Genomic DNA, 21,330 nt, shown 5'->3' on the forward strand with positions numbered 1-21,330 from the left:
CCTAAATAAAACAGCCCCCCAAAAATGGTTATCTGTTTATCTGCAGACCTACATCACATAACAATTGTATCATGTTTACCAACAGTTTTTATCATTACTGTGAAAAGGGGACAGGGACTGAATGAGCAATGGATGCTGAATTACATTTTGACTTGCATAATTTTCTCTATGATTCCACACTTCAAAACATCACAGGAAGTTTGTTCTACCGCTGCCTAGCTGTACTTCTTTCTGTTGATAAAATGTACTTGTGGGTGTTACCAACTAATAAAACCCAAGGTTTATAAAATTAATAGTCGCATTCTCTGGTGATTCACACCATCTGGAAATCTCATAGCTACAAGTGTAAATCAACAAGGAGTTTGCCCAGTTTAAGCACACACTCAACAGATGAGATTGTGATGACATCGTATGTTTCAGTATACCTACAACTGCAGTGATATTTATAAAAATGTGCCTCCATTACTTCCACTCTCTGTGCTCATCTCTCCAGACAACAGCTTTGAATGATGAAGTACTCACATATGATTGAACCTGAATTTTGTTCTTTCTATACTTATACACACGTCAAACTGAAAATTTTCACCTATTAATGGCAGGAATGGATTTATGACTTCTCAAGTTTAAATCACTGAGCTCTTACAGAAATATATTTTAATTTAGAATGTGATATTTGGGGCTAGTGGGTAGGGTTGCTGTGTGTTTGAATTCAGTGACAGCAAAGAAGTGGGCAATTATTGCTTAATGGTATCTTAGAAAAGTTAAAATAAAACAGAACTTGATGACAACCACACTAACCACAGAACAGAACACTTAACATATGCTTCCTTGCTACCACCCTGCCAATCCTACCCTGAAGAAACTGTCTTTAATGGCTTATTTAAACAGTTTGTCTACCCCTCTGCTCTGCTTTCACAGCACCCGTACAGGCAGTTCCCAGGCTGTCTGTGAGTCAGCACACGGACAGCAAACAGACAGGTTTAGGAGCATGCTGTGCTTATATTCACTTCATGCCTGCCCAACAACTGCTGTAGAGACATATTTACTGTGTTGAACCTTAATCATGTTTAAACTATGTTGGTACAAGCTGGGTGAGCTACTTTGTTGGATTTTGTTGGCCAAAAGCAAAAACAGACAAAATGTATGAGTGTCAGACAGTTAACAATGCAGAAAGAGATGAAATTGTCACTATCTTGATCTCAAGGAGCATGGGGAGTCCATAGAGAGTTGCACAGAGTGGTGACATCGACAAAGTTACAAACTGGGAGAACAACGCTTGCCACCCAATTCTTATCATGACATTAAATGAATCTGAACAAGAATTTCAGCTTCTTGGCAAGTGTCAGAATTGCACTGATTTCAGGTTCACAAGTTCAGTCTATGACCCACTGGAAGAGCACAGAACTATTCACCATCCATACAGTTTTACCTATAGTAAACTCTGTTTCAGGAAGCCAGACATTAAAGCGTATTGACTTTAAAATGCTGGAGATGTGTGGCGCTACACGTTAGAAAGCTATTCTCATACCCTCCCCCCAGTAGACATCTTTTTGGGTGTAAAAAGATCTACACTACATCAAGAGTTCGTTGCAAACAAACACTTCAATATACTGGATATGCAAAACCTATTATCTCAGGTTCACTAATTACTAGTTACACACTCAGGGGCTGGGGAGCATACACCTGTATGTAACTCTGAATATCAGTATAATATAAACAGTTTAGAGAAAAAACTGCAGGACTGGAGGATTTAAGGCAGCAGAAAGTAAAACATAACCAAGTTTGACCAAGACATGGAAGTCAGAAACCATAGAAACTTCCAGGGGAATGTTTTAGGTCTATTTTAATCTCCTATTTCATAAAGAAAAAGCATCTATCAATGATCCTGCACAGTTGCATTTTATTAACTAGCACAAGCAACAGAATCCTCATTTTAGTAAAAAGAGGTATAAGTGTATATATCTGAGTTTTAAAAATTACATATTTTCTCACGGTCAGAAGAACAAGCATTTCCAGTATTTCCAATAAACTAATTCTCAAAAAAATTCCAGACGTAAGACAAAAAGAAAAATCTTGTTCCAAAATTGCATATTTGCTTTGAAATTTATTTTGGTTTTAGAAAAAATAGATTATATGGCATAGTTCAATTGTATTTATTTTAAAGCAAGCACACTACTTAGTAGAGACTGAAATCTTTTATCTTATTTTCTAGATCAAAGTATCTCTTGTTTGTACTACACTGAAACAGTAATGATTGTAAATATTATTAATTTATTACCACTTAATTCTCAAAACAGAATCCAGGAAAAAGTACTGGAGTGGACATCCTGGGCCATCAAGTTCAGCCCCCTATTTCTGCAGACACCACAGCATAAAATCCAAGTGATAAATACACCAAGTTTATTTTAAAAACAGGGAGGAGGCATATGGTTTCCTCCTGAACTGTTTCTTTTGGAAGACCATTTCCAAATCTGCTGCGAAAGCTGGGAACCTTCTCCTAAATTAAATTTGTTCACAAATAACACAAACAGTTGCCAAGACTGCTTCATTACAACAACTACTTAGTAAAATGAGAAAGTTTTATTTTGAAGGAACTTGCAAAAAAATGGCATGATTCCAACGACATTGCTCTTCAATTCAGCAGAAAACTCCATCCCAGCTCATGCTAGCTGACATTCATAAAAACCCACTCATACACATGCAAATCTTGTGCATTACAGCACTTGCACAAGAGTAAGAATTAATAACAGAGCTAAATGACATTGGCACTGTATCTCTACTTCAAGTTTCTTCTTAAATGAATGAATTAACTCTTTGATATCTGGAGCTTTTTGTCCTGACACCTGCCTGATAGAAACTAAATCTAATCAATCTTTTCTGGGGGGGGTAAGTCAAAACCTCTTTCTTGACAAATTTCTTAAGTTCTTAAGTTGCAGCAAAAAAAGACAAGAAAAGCTGCTCATTGATGCACATATGACTGCATCTTAGAATCATAAAATCATATAGGTTTGATTCCCTAGAGGTCTTAGAAAAAGACCTCTAGGATCAAGTTCAACCACTAACCTAGCACTGCCAAGTCTACCACTAAACCATGCCTCTTAGCACCGGATCTACATCTCCTTTGAATACTTCCAGGGATGGTGACTCAGCTACTTCCCTGGACAACCTGTTCCAATGCTTCACAAGCCTTTCGGTGAGGAGATTTTTCTTGATATCCATCCTAAACCTCCCCTGGAGCAACTTGAGGCCATTTCCTCCAGTCCTATCACTTGTTGCTTGGGAGAAGAGACCAACTCCCACCTTGATACAATTTTGAGATAGTTGTAGAGAGCAATAAGATCTCCCCTGAGCCTTCTTTTCTCCAGGCTAAACAACCCCATCTCCCTCAGTTGCTCCTCATAAGGCTTGTTCTCAAGACCCTTCACCAGCTTCATAGCCCTTCTCTGGACACACTCCAGCACCTCAATGTCCTTCTTGTAGTGAGGGGCCCAAAACTGAACACAGCACATGAGGTGCAGCCTCACCAGAGCAGAATACAGGGAATGATCACCGCTCTGCTCCTGCTGGCCACACTGTTTCTGAAACAAGCCAGGGTGCCGTTGGCCTTCTTGGCCACCTGGGCACACTGCTGGCTCATGTTCAGCTGAGCATCAATCAGCACTCCGAGATCCCTTTTCCTCTGCACAGCTTTCCAGCCACTCCGTCCCAAGCCTCTAGTGCTGCATGGGGTTGTTGTGCCCCAAGTGCACAACCCAGTACTTAGCCTTCTAAAATTATAGCCAGTTGGCCTTGGCCTATCCAGATCCCTCTGCAGAGCCCTCCTGCCCTTGAGCAGATCAACACTCCTGCCCAATTTGGTGTTGATCTTAAGAGCTTTAGTTTGATTAGTAACTGCTTGAGTGGAGAGACCTGATGCAGCCCTGCTTTCTATCCCTGCATCAAAACCACATTGCAGGAATTTACATATGGCAGGTGTAGGAACTGTCTCCAAAGTCAGTGTAGTTTTTGAATTAGTAACAGAATTCAATATATCATTTAGAATTCGGAAATGGTTTTATGTTGGCATATAACACCACTGCTATTTATGGATTTCAGTATCCCTTATTTAAGGATAAAGACACCCAAAGATATGCTGAAGTCTGATTCTTTAGACAGCAGCTCAGATTCAGGAGAACAGTGAAAGCCCCACAGGCCAAATGCCTACACTATTTGTACTTCATGGTTTGTACTTCAGACAAGGAACCTACTAATGGAGTTAACAAATACTGCCTTCCTGGTTCGTAGAACGAGATTTCAGAGTACAGCTTTAGCTGCCACTGACAGGCACAAACAATACATCACCTGTGTCTTTTTGTAGTAGGCAGAATTCTACAAAATCTGTGTAAGTTTAAACATGTACACCTTGAAAATGTACCAGATAAATTCAGAAAAAAAAAAAAAAAAAAAAAAAAAGATTGTTAAGCTTAAATATTATTAATGTTGTAATTTTACATGGATGTATTATCCAAATAGGTGATATATAACTCCAAATTGCATGTTAGTACCAAAGAATAAACCTATAATACTTGCTTATCCATGACAACTTTTCCTTTATTTGACTGTTTTTAACTGCTTATCTCTGAAGCACAGCAAGAGCTCTCATATTTGTAACAGCACTTCTCCATTAGCCAGATGGGCATTTCAGTCAATGTCTCAGTATTATCTCATATGATTTAGTTCCCTGCCTTTCTCTGTATGATCTCAGCTACAAACCTGCCTGCTATTTTAAGTTGCCATATTGGGACACATCTGCATCTTAATTTTATTTAAAGTGAGTCTTCTATCTCTCTGGAAGTTGCAATTACATTATCAATGAAGCAAGGACAGGACATAAAGCAAAATAATTTGTAGTGATCTTTGCATTGTCAAGTAAAATTTTAGTGGAAACCACCTTCCTGACTTTCAGTTATTATGAAGAGCTTTTCTCACCTTTAATGGAGAGTGGCAGAATGCAGTTTCTTAAAATGATTATTCAAAATTGCATGAATGGATGGGTAATGTGCCTCAAATGTCAAATAATTTTATCTTCCTTCTTCTTTGTATTTTATTCTTTGCTTGTATTCTTTTGTTAAATATCTATTAAGAAAAAAATATAAAAAAATAAAAAAAAAAGCTCAAATCTTAGTTTTCATCATATCTGCCCATGTAACTCAGCAGCTTCCTAGACCACTCCATCTGAAATGTCGGCTTTGATGAGAATCTTAATGCTACATCCAAGAAGAGTGCAGAGAGGAAAGTGAGATGAAAGGTAATGTTCCTATACCTCTCCCCAAAAACATTTGTTTTTCTGAATGTCACACTTATTGATTCACCACATTTATCAGTAAAAATAAACGATAATAATTAATAATGCTTTGCAGTTATAAATCTTCCTGCAAGGCGGTGAAGACCTTAACAAATGCTAGGAAAGTATCATTTCCATTTTTAATACATGGGGAAAAATGAAACTTGGAAGTTATGTGATTTACAGAAACAATGGCAGAAGAAACAGAGCCTCCAGATTTCTGCACCACATCAAATGATTGGGTAACAAAGAATTCTGTCAGTGAACTAATAACATATGAGAAGTGAAACTATGCATTTCTGGCTGATTATTACACTGTCATTCATCTCTATAGTACTGCATTGCTTTAAGCAGTGCCTTTCTAGATTAAGATTGCAAAGGGTTTTAAATCACTCAAGGGTAGAAAATTGTTCTATTTGTCAGATTTAACAGTAATAATCATATGGCATTTCTTTGCTCTACTTAACTTGAATTTCATATGCTGCCACTATTAACTCTCCATGCAGAAATCTGAACACATTGCTAATGCAAACAAAGCTCTTGTGGCTCCACCCAGGTCTGCACAAATATTAACTGAGAAACTAGTTTTCATCTTTTTATTGAAATTTCACTAGTAAGGCAGTATTACATTTAGGCCAATACAATTTAAACTATTTTTGGCTCTAACTGGATGTTTAAGATAACTTAACAGTCACTATAATCTTATTGCAACTTCTGAAGTATTTAAGCCAGATCCTAAGTCTTTTCCAATAGAAATTCCTATATGAAATATTGAAAACATGCAGTCTATTCCACAAGCACAATTCAAAAGGTTTTCCCATCTACCTATGGAAATGTAGATATGTGATTATACTATTGTAGTGGGTTTATGTGGCAAGGTTTTGGTAGCAGGGGTCTTTAGGGGTGGCTTCTGTGAGAAGAATCCAGAAGCTGCCTCATGGTAGACAAGAGGGCAGGAGGGCAGGAGGTGCTCCAGGCAGGCAGCAGCAGTTCCCCTGTGGGCTGTGGAGAGGCCCCTGGCGGAGCAGGCTGTCCCCCTGCAGCCCATGGGTCCCACACGGAGCAGATCTCCACGCTGCAGCCCATGGGTAGAGGAGCCCCCGGTGGAGCAGGTGGATGTGGCCTGGAGGAGGCTGCGGCCCATGGAGAGCCCCCGCAGGAGCAGGCGCCGGGCCAGAGCTGCAGCCCGTGGAGAGGAGCCCACGCAGGAGCAGGGGTCTGGGGGGAGCTGCCGCCCGTGGGGGACCCGTGCTGGAGCAGTTTGCTCCTGGGGGATGGACCCCATGGTACGGAGCCGTGTGGGAGCAGTTCTTGAACAGCTGCTGCCTGTGGGAAGCCCAGAGAGGATCAGTTTGGGAAGGATGGCATCCTATGGGAGGGATGCCACGTGGAACAGGGGCAGAGAGTGACCATGAAGGAGTGGTGGAGGCAAAGCGCTGGGGACTGACCACAGCCCCCATTCCCTTGCATCAGTCAGGGGGAGGAGGTGGAAGAGGATGGATGGGGTGAAGTTGTTTGTAGTTTCTTTTCTTTGTTTCTTCCCTAGCTTGTTAGTAATAGGTAATAAATTGCATTAATCTCCCTATGCTGAGTCTGCTTTGCCCTGCACAATAGTTGTTGAGTGATCTCCCTGCCCTTATCTCACCCTTTGAGCCCTTTTCATCATATTTTTCTCCCCTTTTCCCTTAGAGGAGAGGGAGTAAGACCGCAGTTGTGGTGGAGCTCAGCTGCCCGCCTAAGTAAAACCACACAACTACGCTAATTAAATATTGATAAAAATCCATAAAAGGCTCTCCCACCAAGAGTACATGCACAAATATACTAGTCTGCATTTGTATAGTCACGCCACTGTATTCCCCTGCACTAACAGACACTACGTGAATGGACAAAAACTAGAAACCACATAGATGGACAAAAACAATTGCATTGTTTCAGTTATGCCAAGTCAGATTTCCAAGCATGCAGAGAGGTGCAGAGAAACCACTAAGAACAATAATTTGGCAGTCACCTGAAAGTGCAAGATAAGTCACCTGAATGTCACATGATTAGTACAAGAAAGAAAAACTCCATCCATGTTGTGAAAAAAAAAATTATCTTCAGGAATACAAGCATACTGTGCAGAGTTTTGAGGACTTTGAATGGAATGGAAAGTTACTATCTCAGTGCCTTACTGGTTATTATAATGGCAACCCTGCAGACAACAATTTGAAAAAGTAACCTCATTTCTGAATGTTAAGAATATGCTTGTTGTTATTACTTTTGACAAAACCACCAGAAAACAAACAAACAAACAAACAAAAAACTCAGCCGCTGCAAAATTCTGTTGGGAACATGATGTTCCCAGAAGGATGATTTGACAAGCATCTATTGACAGATTTCTACAACTGCTACGAAATGGGTGTTTTAAAATCACCTCATTCAACTGCTAGGAGAAACAGTTTTACTGTCTAACAACAGGATTCTGGACACAGATTTCACTTTCTCATCACAAGCACTAAAATATGTTCCCCTGCTATCCTGAAACTGAGATGTGCCAACCCTCTCACATTCAGGAAAGAGAAAGAAGTTCCACCTATTGCCCACTTACAGAGTTCAGAGATTACCTGTGCTTGTACCACAACTGTAAATCCGCTCCCTGACTTTCAGTCTCGACCAGCTGAAATTCAGACAGGAAAAAAAAACAGCTTTGTGCTGATAAAGTGCAGTTCATTAAGAGGAGAAAGACAAGCAATCCATACAGGAGAGATGATGCTAATACAGCTGTACAGAGCCTGTTTCTGAATAGGCTAATAGTTTTGCTCCCTGCAGCTAGAACACGTTTCAAAACAGACCTCAAGTGGAGGAGGAATTTTTAAGGTGAAGACTGCCATGTTTTCCCCACCCCCTTTATGATTTCATTATTTTGTCACAATTCATTCCTTTTAAAACTTTGGTACTGCTTTTAGTACAGTGAAACAGAAAGCAGAAGGAAAAAAAAAACAGCTCAGAAAGCATCAGTATTCTGTGAATGAAATGCAACTCTTGACATTTTTTAAGGGACAAAAAATATTGTTAATAATATTAAGCAAAAACAAACAAACAAAAATTTTCAATTAGCTTCAAAACTGATGAATGCACCACATTGTTCTGAGAAGGAAAAAAAAAAAAAAAAAAAAAAAGCTTACATGTATTTGTACCTGGAAACGTATTCCTTAAATTACATTCTCCATGGTTGAAAAAAAAACTGCCTGAATTGTCTTAAAATTCATGTCTTCTGTCTCTTACAAGAGCACCTGAACCATCAGTCTGTTCTTTTTTTGAAACTACTTTTTTTTTTTTTTTCTTCAGAAATAGTGTTAATTCCACTGCTGGTATCTTGCTACAATGCATAAATACACATTTCATTGAACAGATTATTGAGGCAAGAGACATACTCTCACTTTCCTATACAAGAGTTTTATACAGTGCAAGACCACCACACCTAGCAGGACACCTGTCTCTGGAGGCTTTATGGGTCTGTCAGGAAGCTAATGTCAGGGTCTGAATAGCACATCTGATGTTGGCATTCCCAAATGGTTGTATGCATTGCCTTCTACCAACAAAACGTTAAAGGAGAATCCTATCATCAGGACAATGTTTCCCCCACCAGCCCAAAGAGCCCAAAAGAGGGGAAACACAGGTTGACTCTCTGTGGCAAAGGGAACTGAATGCTTATGTCCCTCACTCCTTGTACTTTTGATGCAAGCACGCTGCTAATATTCTGCTCTGCATATGCTCTCCTCCTCCTACACGCAATGGAGTATTTCACATGGACTTTCTAAAACAATCAGTTTTTTTCCATTTAGGTAACAAGATCAAAACCCTTTAAACATTTTAGTATCTAACAACTTCTGATTCTTCAGTTCAGCACCAAAAACCAGTTACTGGATCAGTTACTCGAAGTGCATCACTAACTACAAATTGACACGTCATGTCAGGAGTGGTGTCACTTGTTAGTTAGGCACTAAGTTGGTATGTTAGACTGGCCTGTCTTGAAAAACAATCTGTTACAGAGTGGATTCCCAGACCTCTCAAACAACCAAGGTGAGAAGAAAACAGGATAATTTTATATCCAGGCTCTGGAGAAATTAGAGAACTCAGCTTTCAACACAAGAGACAGAGCCCTTGCTTCTCTTTATGCTAAGAAAGTGCAATAAGAAATGAAACAACTAAGATGTATTGCTCATTACCTCTATGTCACTGATTCAATACTAGAGATCTGTACATCTTCTACACGTGTAGGCCAAATTCTGCACTACCCAGCTTTCTCCGCACTAAACCAGGAACAGGCTAGACATGGGTTGGTGAAAGGCTTGATACACAAGGTTGGCCAGAAAGGTAAGCTAAAAGGAAGGTTGGTAGCCTGGTCACATTGGACTGACAGTGTGTTAATTCTCGCTGGAGACAGTATAACTGGCTAACTATAGACGTGAGAGGAAATATTCTTCTATCCCTGTTTTTCCTTAAAATTACAAATCACTTGTCATCTACCCCACCTTAAATGCAATGTTCTCCCATGCAATGTTTCCACTTGCCTTTTTATTCTTATCAAACCTACAACATGGGGAAAACAAGTAAAAAGACAGCCATGTTAAAGTCACAAAGCTCTGCTTCATAAATTATTCTTGAAAGGAACTGAAGCACATTTTCTATTAGTTAACAGCACAAAGCTGATAATCACAAAGCTAGGAATAAACAGGATGTTTCTGCAGAATAATTTTAGGGAAAGGGTAGTAAACAGATGGAAAAATACACCAGAATAGATACAACTAGAACAAATATTTGTTCCAAAGAAGGAGGTAAGAGAATGAGATCAAAAGACAAGATTTTTTTTCAGAAAAAAAAAGTAATAAATGAGAGACTTGCGAGTTGGCTACTGCTGTCTCTAGCAAGCTTCCAATCTTATCATCCCACCCCAACATATTGTATTACTTAATTTTCAAAGATTCATATATATGGTTACAAATAATTATTTTGACATTTTTGGTTTTTTTTACATGCAATCTTTTTCAGGTCAGTTTTCTCCTCAACAGTGTCAATTTATTGTGCAAAAATTGTTGTTTGGGAGAAGTATCTTCCCCCACTCCTTATGCTGAGTTCTCTTGCATTTCCTCATAGGTTTCACATGGCTGCTGCTACCTCTTTTCCCTCTGTCATGTTCTCCATTCTCACCAGCAGTGGTATATGTGCATTCACCAAAACCCACAAAATGCATAGGCACACCTGGGTTCTGTCGCTAATAAATCTGTTCAAGCATGCCACATATTACATCATACCCATACAGAAGACTCATTATACAGGCTGCACAAAAATGTCAACCATCTGAATTCAACCATACCTTCTGGATTCAGCCAGCCTTCTCTTCACAAATAATTCTTCCAAAAGCAAGAATTTTGCATTTTCGATCATCCTTCTTTTTGTCCCTTACTCATACCCTCTTTTGATCTTTCCTTCATATCTTCCTCCCTTGAGTCTTACTTCCCTTAGTCCCACCTTCCCTCTTCCCACACCATTTTTCTTAACCACTACCTACTCAACCATGGGGTTCTACCAATGCTGTCTCAGAAAGGAGCCTATTATGGGGGAGCAGGCAGAAGTGCTGATGATCTGCATTTCCTGCCTCCAGATGGCACGGCAGAAGCCCAGCTGGACCACCAAGAGGCAGGACAAGAGAATAGGAGGTTTTCAAGCAGGTGGCATCAGGCAGGAATGACCAGGTTCAAGATCTCCCCAGATTTTCTTTCCCATAAAGGAAGTAACCCTGAAGCTCAGACACACACACCAGACGTGTTTGTGGTTGCAGAAATAAGGCATGGGGAAGGGATGCAGCAGTAATGCAGTTGTTTTTGCAGAAATAAGGTGAGGGGAAGGGATACAGCAGCCAGTAAGAAGGATCAAGCATTTAGAGTAAAATAATCAAACAGCAACACTATTATCTTGCCTCATCTGTTCGCATACCTTCTTATGAAACTGACGAGTTTAATTATAAGAGCATGACTAAGGATAAGGACAGATTTCAGCATAGATCTAAACATACCTGCCACTTAAAAAGATCAACAAATCAATTTTCTAAAGGATCTAATAGTGTTTAGGTAATAGCAAACCAACTCTGAAGCATATGTTTTTGATTAATTTTTGGTCGAATTGATCTTCATGGAGCCTTCATTCTGCTTGCTTATAAATACCCATTCTGTGAATGTACAAAGCAGTTTATATTTACATGGTGATACAAATAACTTTAGCAAGAACTCTTAACAGGATAAAATAATAATGCAACAGAAGATTGACTAAACAATCAAACACTTGAAACTGTGACTCACAGCATAAAGATGGCTGGCATTTAAATGCATTCAAAAATCAAATGTCATTACAACAAAAAATGGAGCTCAATCAGCAATGCCTGGCACTTGCACAGCAACTGTTATCAGATAATTACAAAGACTCTAACTTACTAATTCTCAACATTTTACTGTAGATCTTCTCAGTTATTGGACTCCAGTTACTCCCATCATGTGCTTAGCTTCCCAGCTCTATTATAAAATCTAGCACAGACAGCTAGAATATGACACAGACTCCAAAAGCTTAGAAATACGAAAGGACCCACAACCAACCCAAAAGTATTTTATGATCTATTGCATAAGTGAGGAGCTCCAGGCAATGTTCTATAGACCAACTCCTTGAAGGCATCATTTTTCATCTCCTCTATGTTCTGCTTCATGTGCTCACTTTATCAAAATGGTAGGTGCAAGTTCAGCAGTCCTTCAGTATCTTAAAGAGAACAACTACTTCCATTATAAATGTTTTGTGATTTTCCAGTGCCTTTTAATATAACTGTTTACAACATTCCTAAAATAAATCCTGCCCAGTTAGGATTGGAGCTACTCAGGGATCAATACTGCAGCAAGTCTTGTTTGACATCTTCATTGATGACTTGGAAGATGAGACAGATGGAGCAAATTTGCAGGGGACACCACACTGGGGGGATCAGTTGACATACTGGAGGCTACAGCTGCCATTTGGAGTGGCCTTGACAAGCTGGAAGAATGGGCCAGTGAAAGCCTCATGATGGTCAACCAAGGCAACTGCCAAGTCCCGTTCCTGTGACACGCCGTCCACACATAACATTACAGCCTGCCAGCAACCCAGCAGAAAAGGATCTGGCCATTCTGATGGACAAAAGAAGGTTGGGTGCACAAGGAGAGACTGAGGGAAGTGGTTTTGGCTGTGGGGTAGGAGATCAAATTACTGTGTTCAGTTTCCTGGGGAGGGTTTGATAGGCGTCAGCACAAAGGTTTTCTCAGGGGTGTGCACCATGAGACCGAGAGACAAAAGTCAGAAGTTGCACCCATAGAAGTTCCAACTGTGTGTAATAAAATATATGTTCACAGTGAGAGTGGTCAAGTACTGGAACAGGCTCCTGGAGAAGCTGCGGAGTCTCTGTTGGCAGAGGAATTCACAACTCAGCCGGGCAAGGACTTGAGCAGCCTGGCCTAACTTTGAAATTAGGCCTGCCTTGAAGAAGAGATGTGACTAGGTGATTTCCTAAGTCTCTCCCAATCTAAATCTTTTTATGAACTTGATATTGTTTCTTTGAACAGGACAGGGACATTTCTGAAGGTGTAATTATTACCCAAGGAACACAGAAACCATCCTGTTAATAAAATTGCATCTTGCTCTCTGAATAGCATCATGGCCACAAATAAAAAATAATAATAAAAAATAATAATTTCCAACTGTAAAACACTGGGACAAGTTTATCTTGTAAATAAAATACTATTTGACATTTGTCTGCTTTTACCTCATGAACAGACTCTGTCCTGTGACTTTAGGTGACTATCACTTTGAAGAATGGCAATAATAGTAACAGTGCTTACTTGTTTCATATTGGAAAGACTCTTTGTTTCCACAGAAAGTGTTCATGTTTTCAAAACCACCAACCCACAAACCAGTAAGTTCCTCAGTATCCCCTGCTTTTAATTTCTGTGAGACGCTGCTTGCTTGCTCGGTAGAGTCACCGCTAGCTGTCAGCAACAGCACTGATTATAAAGGAACTGCATGTCAGAGACACTGAAGAAGAGGAATGGGTCAAAGAGATATTTAGATTCTCATTCTCTGCTCAGCTTCCTCCTCTTCTTTCTGAAACACATTCTGATGGAAGGACATTCATGCTGAGAGGGGTGAAGGGGGCAAGGGAAGCAACTCAGCCAGAAGTCTGAGTGTTGAATTTTAAGGGTGATTGAACATAGTATTTGGTGACTGAATATACAAAAGTATGTAATAAGAGCTAAAACCTCATGCCTCAGACTCAATCTAGAGAGTGGCACTCACAGTCTAATGAAATATGACAGCTATATTGCCATGCTAATCAACAAGCATAGCAGCTGAAAAAAGCACTACATATTTATTATTTGCCAATTTTGAGATAAAATCCCTTTAGTAAGTAGATTTTTCCATCTAATCTGATGATTAGCAACAAACAAGAAACAAACAAAAAAAAACATTGGGTATGTGACAACCAAATAACATAGAAACAGTTTTCTGCACATCTTTGAAGGAGGGAGGCACAAGACTCCACAGAGTAATTTATCGTACATAGATAACGGAGTCACTGTGACTTGTGAAGCATCTGGAGTTACAACCAGTGGCAGCCATTTACAATTTAAAACCCTTCTCCAAATAAATCTCATCATGACAATTCCAGCATATAGAGAGATCCATTTTAATCTTTTTACAGCTTTTAAATCTGTGGTAGAGCCAAAGACTTATACCATTTTTAATTAATACTTAAGCATGACAAGGCAACTATACTGAAATATATTTACATTTCAATACATGAAATATATTTTGTTAAGTAGGCTAAGCTGCCTGGCCTGGTATCTGTCTGTCAGCATTAATGTGACTAACTTCTGAAAGAAAATTGTAAGGGAGCTGTCAGGCTATGTTATAGCCAGACACATCAGACTTACTCCGTAAGCTGTCATGACTATGAAACCTTCGGGGACAATGTGCTCAGTCACTTAGATAGAGAAGAAAAAATCTTCAAGAACTATGTATAACATAACAACACTGTTTGTGTTCCTGCTCCTCAAACCTTAATTTCATTCTATTTTTAATCATGTAATGATCCAATATTCTCAGGAAACTGAATTAATGACTCATTAAAGTACAGAACTGAACTTCAATGACTGAAAGAATATTCAAGCTCAATCAAGTCTGCAAAGAAATTACTTTCTTTTCAAGGCAGGCTCTAAAGGATTGTAAGGAGGTTAAATTGAGCTGACCAGCAGCCTTTGCTTAAGAGAAGTACAGGTTCAAGTGAGCTTACAGCTCTTTGTACTGGATTCTGATAGAAAAGCCAGCTATCCTCCAAACCACAGTTACAGATAAAATAAGCTACTGATACACAGAGAATACTGATATACTAGCCACCAGTTTGTGGCCAAAGTGCTTTGCTCAAGTGAATTTGCCATCAGCACAAGCTTTAAATAATTATCTTGTGTGCTTTTTACTTATCTTTAAAACTAAGGTTAAACAATTTATCAAAAATTAGGCTAACAATTTTATGAGGAAGCCTAGGTGAGATTGATACTGAATATTCACCAAATTCCATTTATGTAACTCTTGGAGAGCTTTCAAATTTTTCTACCTACGCTACTGCAAATTGAGTACTGATAAAATACAGTCCATATCAGTAGGACAGTAAAGTGAAAAATAACAGAAGTGGCAACATCTTCTATGTCAATAGCACCTTCTGTTGGAAAGCAAAGACATTTTGGGGTTATATGTTAAAAGATGTCATGCAGTACTTGGAGTTCAGTTCTATTATCCACACTTCGTAAATGAGAAAACAATGAACTGAAAATTTAAGCCATCTGCTAAACATAACAAACAAAGCCAACAGAGGAAACAGCACACCACATAGTTTCCAAAGGCTTCCTTCCTTGGTATTCTCAAAAAAAAAAAAAAAAAAAAAAAAAAAAAAAAAAGGAACTAATTAAAAACTAAAAGTCCATCTTAGCCTACAATACTTTTTTCAGTCACTGCCTCCCCCTGGTTTTAAATATAATTGTGATCTGGTAACTGTTAATTCAGGCCTGTCATAGGAAGGTAGTTTATCAGCACTAACACTGTCCTCAAACTCCAAAAGGATAAATAAATAAAGCAAAAAATATATACTCTGCTATTTTATTCTTCTTGTTACTACATTTAAGTAACTATCACAGATTTCAGCACACGCTACTCTTGCCATGACACAACTGTTTCTAGAATCAATTGAATTCACAACTATATTGAAGAACTGCATAAGCCCAGCTGATTTGGTACAACTCCTTAGGCCAGCACCATTCATTTTTTCCCTGGCCTAATACTCCTAATACTTTCTGGCAATCCTCAAGTACTACTGGTTATTAAGCAATTGCACACATTCACGGATACACTGGTATTAGTTCCAAGAGATGGTCCCCCACTTAAATTCATTTTTCAAACAGCAATGTCCTTGCTATTTTGTTTTGTTGTGTTATTATAAAATGGAACACTTTGAAATGCTCTTTTCATAAAGCTTTCCTTAAAATAACAAATCTCAAAGCAGATAATTCATCTTAAAATACGAAGAAAGAGAAGGACTCTCTTATATGTAGTCAGATTACCCCAAAACAATGTATTTGTAGAGAATAATAGTGCTGCAGGTCTTTGTACAAGCCTGTCATACATTAAGCGACAACACATAAACCAGAATTTGGTCACTTTCAGTCAACTTCAATTCAGACATAATTGAAATCAATGGAGCTATACTAGAAAAGAACGTGGTATGTCAGATCTCACTGGGAGTTCAAAAAGACATGGCTCACTTAAATGTTAATGGGAAGCTAAATCTTAGTTAAAATAGTTTAGGAATGGAGTAAAACTGCTTATGTAATTAAAATACATTATAATAATTATAAAAATAATTATAAATTAAAATCTATAAAGAACAACACGAATAGCTGAAGACAGCAAATCAAAGTGTCTATGATGTTTAGTAAGAAGGCCATACACTCTGTTCTTGAGCTTACAGCACGATCAGAGGCAGATATAACACTATGCAGTTGACAGACCAAATCCTGCTGTTAGCTGCACCACACAGCCCCACCAAAATATGCTCAGCTGTATTAGTCCAACAGAGAGGACTCCTTGGTCAATATACATTTAAATGATACCACAGCTAGTAATGCAAATAAAGTGCTATCAAAAGTTTATTTCTGAAACAGCTTACAGTCACATGCAGTACCTCGGTGTGTATATCTTTTTTTTTTCCTCACAAGATATTTGCTCACTGAAGTTTTCTTAGCATTTTGATGCTAGCTTCTTCTGAAGACAGTCTCATTTAACTGATACACATTTGGTGAATATTGCTTCAAGTACAATCAACTTTACTAAACTGTGTACTTATGAGAACTCAAACACACTCAACACGTTTAGACCTCAGATTAAAAAGGTTTATTGAATTTTGAAAGGTCTAATTCATAAAGTTTTGCAAATTTTACTCCAAATACCAGAAACAGCCTATATAATGTTTGAAACAGCCTATATAATTCTGTAATGGGAATGTAGGGCTTTATGAAATTCCACAGGGTTTTTAGAAGAAACAAAGCAGAAAGATCACCGTTCTCTACTAAATCCTCTAGTACTTTTCCACAACAGTGATACAAAAGTATACATTTCTACGTGATGTTTTTAGTATTGTGTCTTTACAGATGGAGGTAATGTGAACATTGAATAATCTAAACGTTTAAGAAATTCCCATACCACAGAGACCAGTAACGGTATTAGGTAGGACACAGATTTATTTTTTTAAGCCCTTTTCTTTCACTAATATATATGAATGAAATTCCAAAAGTATTACATTAAGATGAACCTTGCACATAGTTTAAACAAATGTTTCTGTTTGTATCAACTAACTTGTTTTGTTTTGCTTTGTTTTTTCTATGACAGAAAACACTAACAACCTATATGAGAAGATCACTCAGAGGAAGGAAAAAAATGTTGCTACACTCTCCAGAAGTCTGAAAGAGTTCCCATAGTTTACTTAAAATTATTTTAAACATTCTAACCAACGTCATTTTACCTGTACTCCAAAGAGTACATAGCACAGGAATGTTTTACTGTCCTTCTATGATAAAGGCATCAGGAGAGTAGTTTCCAAAAATCAATACCCTCATTTTACACTCTTATTTTGTTTTCATTTCATAGCTTTTATTGAACCTATATATTGAATCTATAGTAATGAAAATTATCATTCTTATAAAATCCATCTGACTACTGAGTAGGAAGAAAATGAAATTTCATTTGAACAACTGTAAATTCATTCTAAATAACTGCCCAAACTTCAGTCAGATTCTGGTCTGATGTCCTGGTTTCAGCTAAGATAGAGTTAATTTTCCTCCTAGTAGCTGGTAGGGTGCTGTGTTTGGGATTTAGGATGAGAATAATGTTGATACCACACTGATGTTTTAATTGCTGCAGAGCAGTGCTTACACTAAGCCAAGGACTTTTCAGCTTCTCACGCTGTCCCACCAGCGGGCAGGCTGGGGGTGCAGCAGGAGCTGGGAGGGGACAGACCCAGGACAGCTGACCCAAACTGGCCAAAGGGGTATTCCATACCATCTGGCGTCATGCTGAACAATATATAGGGGTGGCTAGCCAGGGTGGGGGGCTGGCTGCTCATGCATAGACTGGGCATCGATCAGCGGGTGGTGAGCAATTGCATTGTGTATCACTTGTTTGTACACATTATTATTAGTAGTACTATTATTATTATTATTTTCCTTTCTTTCCTGTCCTAATAAACTGTCTTTATCTCAAACCACAGGTTTTCATTTCTTTCTAATTCTCTCCCCCATCCCAGAGAGGGAAAGGAGAAGGTGAGTGAACGGCTGTGTGGTGCTTAGCGGCCGGCCAGGTTAAACCACAGCATCTGAACAACACCAAGTCGAAATGTTGCATTTTACACTCATCCTTTAAAATAATGTACAAAATGTAAATGCAGATTCAGTATTAGAACCCTGTAATCTTTCAATGTGATGAGATGCTCAGATTAATCAGCACTTTGTTCCTAATAAGAAAACGTTAAAAAGAAAAAGGGAAAAAAAGCATTTTAGCAGAAAAATGTAATATTTAAAATCCTCTGCTGCCCTTATGAGAAACTATTTAAAATACGTCAACTGTCCCTTGCAAATACATTACAGCAAAAAATAAAGATAAAAATCTGGTTGCAGGAAGGAGTAGGAGTTTTGTTTCTTGGGAAGACTTTCACAATGAGATGTTTAAGGTAAAAGAAACTCCTATGACTCAATACATAAGCTACATGTCAGACTACATTTAAGAAATCAGGAACCAAATTATAACAGTTCTTACAGAACGGATGATAGAAATTGTTTTGTATTAGGTATGCTTAAAAATTTGTTCTGGCAGGGAGTTCCATCTGTTATTCTATGACCTTCACACAAACCATGCACTTCAATAGGATTATCTATTTATAACAGGAGTACCAATTCTTGCTCTATTACAGTAGAACGGTGTTTCCAGCCATTTTCAATTTCAGTCCCTCAATAGTTTTACAATGGATGTGAGAAACATGTGCCATACACATAAGCCTATTGACAAAGGGTTTCCTTTCTTCTTTGCTTCTTACAGATCTCTAGAAATAATGGATTGCTCTCCGTGGGTTTACAGACTGAAAGATGAAACGTGCTTCACCAAATTTGCAGTGACTACACTGATTTATGTATGGAAAAATAATTTGCACCATTTGCTAGACAAACTGTATGTCTTCAGCCAACAACAACTTCAGTCCAGGAAAATGACAACTGCTGAAACATGATAACAGAGTATAAATATATAAAATGTTAAAAACTGTGTTAGTAATTACAGAAATAGCAGTGCAATTTGTAGAAAGAGATTCAACAAACACTCAGAAAACATTTTTTAACTCTAATCGGTTTGAAGAATTTGCAGAATTATCCCTTTGGGAGACCTTATGGTTTGGGGAAAAGGAAAGAAGGAAACATGAGTAATCATCTAAATTGTACCACCCCTTTTTTTGCAAGGAGTGGGAGTAGAGTAGTTGACTCCTAGAGATCCTTTTCAGTCTCTGCAGTACACGACATCACCATCACATTTTTTGTCATTTCATTAATAAGAAAAAATTTTAACTGCACCATTAACTGTTCAGAACAATTAGATTTCAAAGAATCCTCTCAGCTGACTGCTTCCTACCTCTAACGTGCCTACATATAGCTAAGATAGCAGCTTTACTCATGTTATAATAAAAATAAATTCTCTATCTCCCTTGCTTGTTAGTTAAAGGAGGTTGCTTTTTTTTTTTTTTTTTTTTAATCTTATTCCATCAGGTACCTGCCAAGGCATTCACAGAATCATTGAATGGCTTGGGTTGGAAGGGACCTCAGAGATCATCCCGTTCCAACCCCCTGCCATGGGCAGGGATGACACCCACTAGACCAGGTTGCTCAAAGTGCTATCCAACCAGGATCGGTTGAGCTCTGTTTCAGCTTATCCTGCTCCACCCTGAATGTTTACAGCACAAAGTTCTTTGTGTGATATACAAAGACGTACAAGACATAGTGTAAATAATTCCACACTGTGTAACCATATAAAATAATTTTAAATTATGCATATGGATAATTTCATCACTGTGGAAACAAACATATTTTAAGTTGCACACTTACTGCTATCACAGCCACCCTGCATACAGCAGGGAACGAACAGCACCGCTCTCAAGAGAAATTGGCGAAGAAGGAATCGAAACACCAGCTCATGCATCACAAAGGCTGACGAAGTTTCAGTTTGAAATATGACTTTTAAGAAAGTTGTCGGCGCAGTACTTATTGAAGGACAGATCTGCTTCGCCAGGTACGTGGGGGCTCTGTTCCTGGGCAACAAAAGCACGTCCCTCGGAGAGCTCCGGCGCTAGCACGGGTGACGCTGTGTGCACGGGTGTCCTCGTGCCAGGGAAAGCCAGCGGCGTACAAGTTCTCCAGGCGCACAACGCTACCACGGCGCTCAGGGTGCGAGCACTTCCCAGAAGCACAAACAAGTGCATTCTTTATAAGCTATCGTGGAAGCACTTTCCCTTGATTTATGTTTGTAAAAACTTAACTGGATACAGATATACGGGTATATATCCCCACAGCGGTGTCAGGGGCCCTGCCCGCCCTGCCCACGCCGGAGACCCCCGCCCCTGCTCCCGCTCCGCCTGCCCCCCGACGGCCCCCGCGGGGTACTCACATGCCAGATGGCGAAGAAGATGAGGGCGGCGCAGAGGACCAGCGACAGCATGTAGCAGAAGGCGGCGAAGGTGAAGGCCATGACGGGGAGCGGGCACGGCAGAGCAGTGACCCCCAAGCTCCCGGGAGGGGTGGGGGGGGAGACGGGCGCCCGCGCCTCCGCCCTCGGACAGCACAAGGGAAGGGATGCTCGTCCCCAGGACAAAGGGCCCTCGCAGCGGCTCCCTCCGCTCCTCCGAGCCCGTCCCGCCTCCCGCAGCGCCGTGCCTGGCCTCCGCCCGCCCCCTCCCCGGCAGCGGCGGCGGCGGCGGCGGCGAGCCCTCCACCTGCTGCTGGCGGCGGAGCGAGCTGCGAGCGGCCGGGCTTGCCGCCGCCCGCCCCTCCCTTCCCCTCCCCTCCGCCCTCGCGTGTGAGGCGCGGGGCGACGGCGATGGAGGCGGCCGGGGGGCGTCGGTGCGGGGCTGGCGGAAGGGTGTGTGTGTGTGTGTGCGTGCTGGGGTCCTGTCACCTGTAAGGCGGTGTCTTCCGTCACGACTGCGTGGTTCTGACGGAAATCGTATCACGACAGCGTGAGGGGTATGAGCCTGGGCTATGAGCTGAGGTCGGCTTGGGCCAGATCTTGAACAAATAGTGACTTGCCCAAACTCGTGACGAGGAGGGCAGGAGGGGTGAGGCGCCCCAGTGGGGAGAGCGTGGCCAGGAGCAGGC

The 21,330-nt window shown here is 40.0% G+C and overlaps 1 protein-coding gene across 2 annotated transcripts in view; it reads right to left on the reverse strand.

The window, feature by feature from the left end:
• CNIH3 (cornichon family AMPA receptor auxiliary protein 3) overlaps window positions 1-20,787 on the reverse strand; it is a 48,693-nt gene extending 27,906 nt beyond the window's left edge. For both annotated transcript variants that reach the window (XR_004749358.1, XM_035321473.1), the window contains exon 1: window positions 20,624-20,787. Coding sequence is in view for 1 of the 2 variants with exons in the window: in XM_035321473.1 (XP_035177364.1) it covers window positions 20,624-20,704 (81 nt within the window). In the remaining variant the exon portion in view is untranslated. The remainder of the gene's footprint in view (window positions 1-20,623) is intronic.
• Window positions 20,788-21,330: the final 543 nt, after the last annotated feature.

This window comes from Oxyura jamaicensis, chromosome 3, assembly GCF_011077185.1.
Source record: "Oxyura jamaicensis isolate SHBP4307 breed ruddy duck chromosome 3, BPBGC_Ojam_1.0, whole genome shotgun sequence".
In the NCBI taxonomy this organism is placed as follows: Eukaryota; Metazoa; Chordata; class Aves; order Anseriformes; family Anatidae; genus Oxyura; species Oxyura jamaicensis.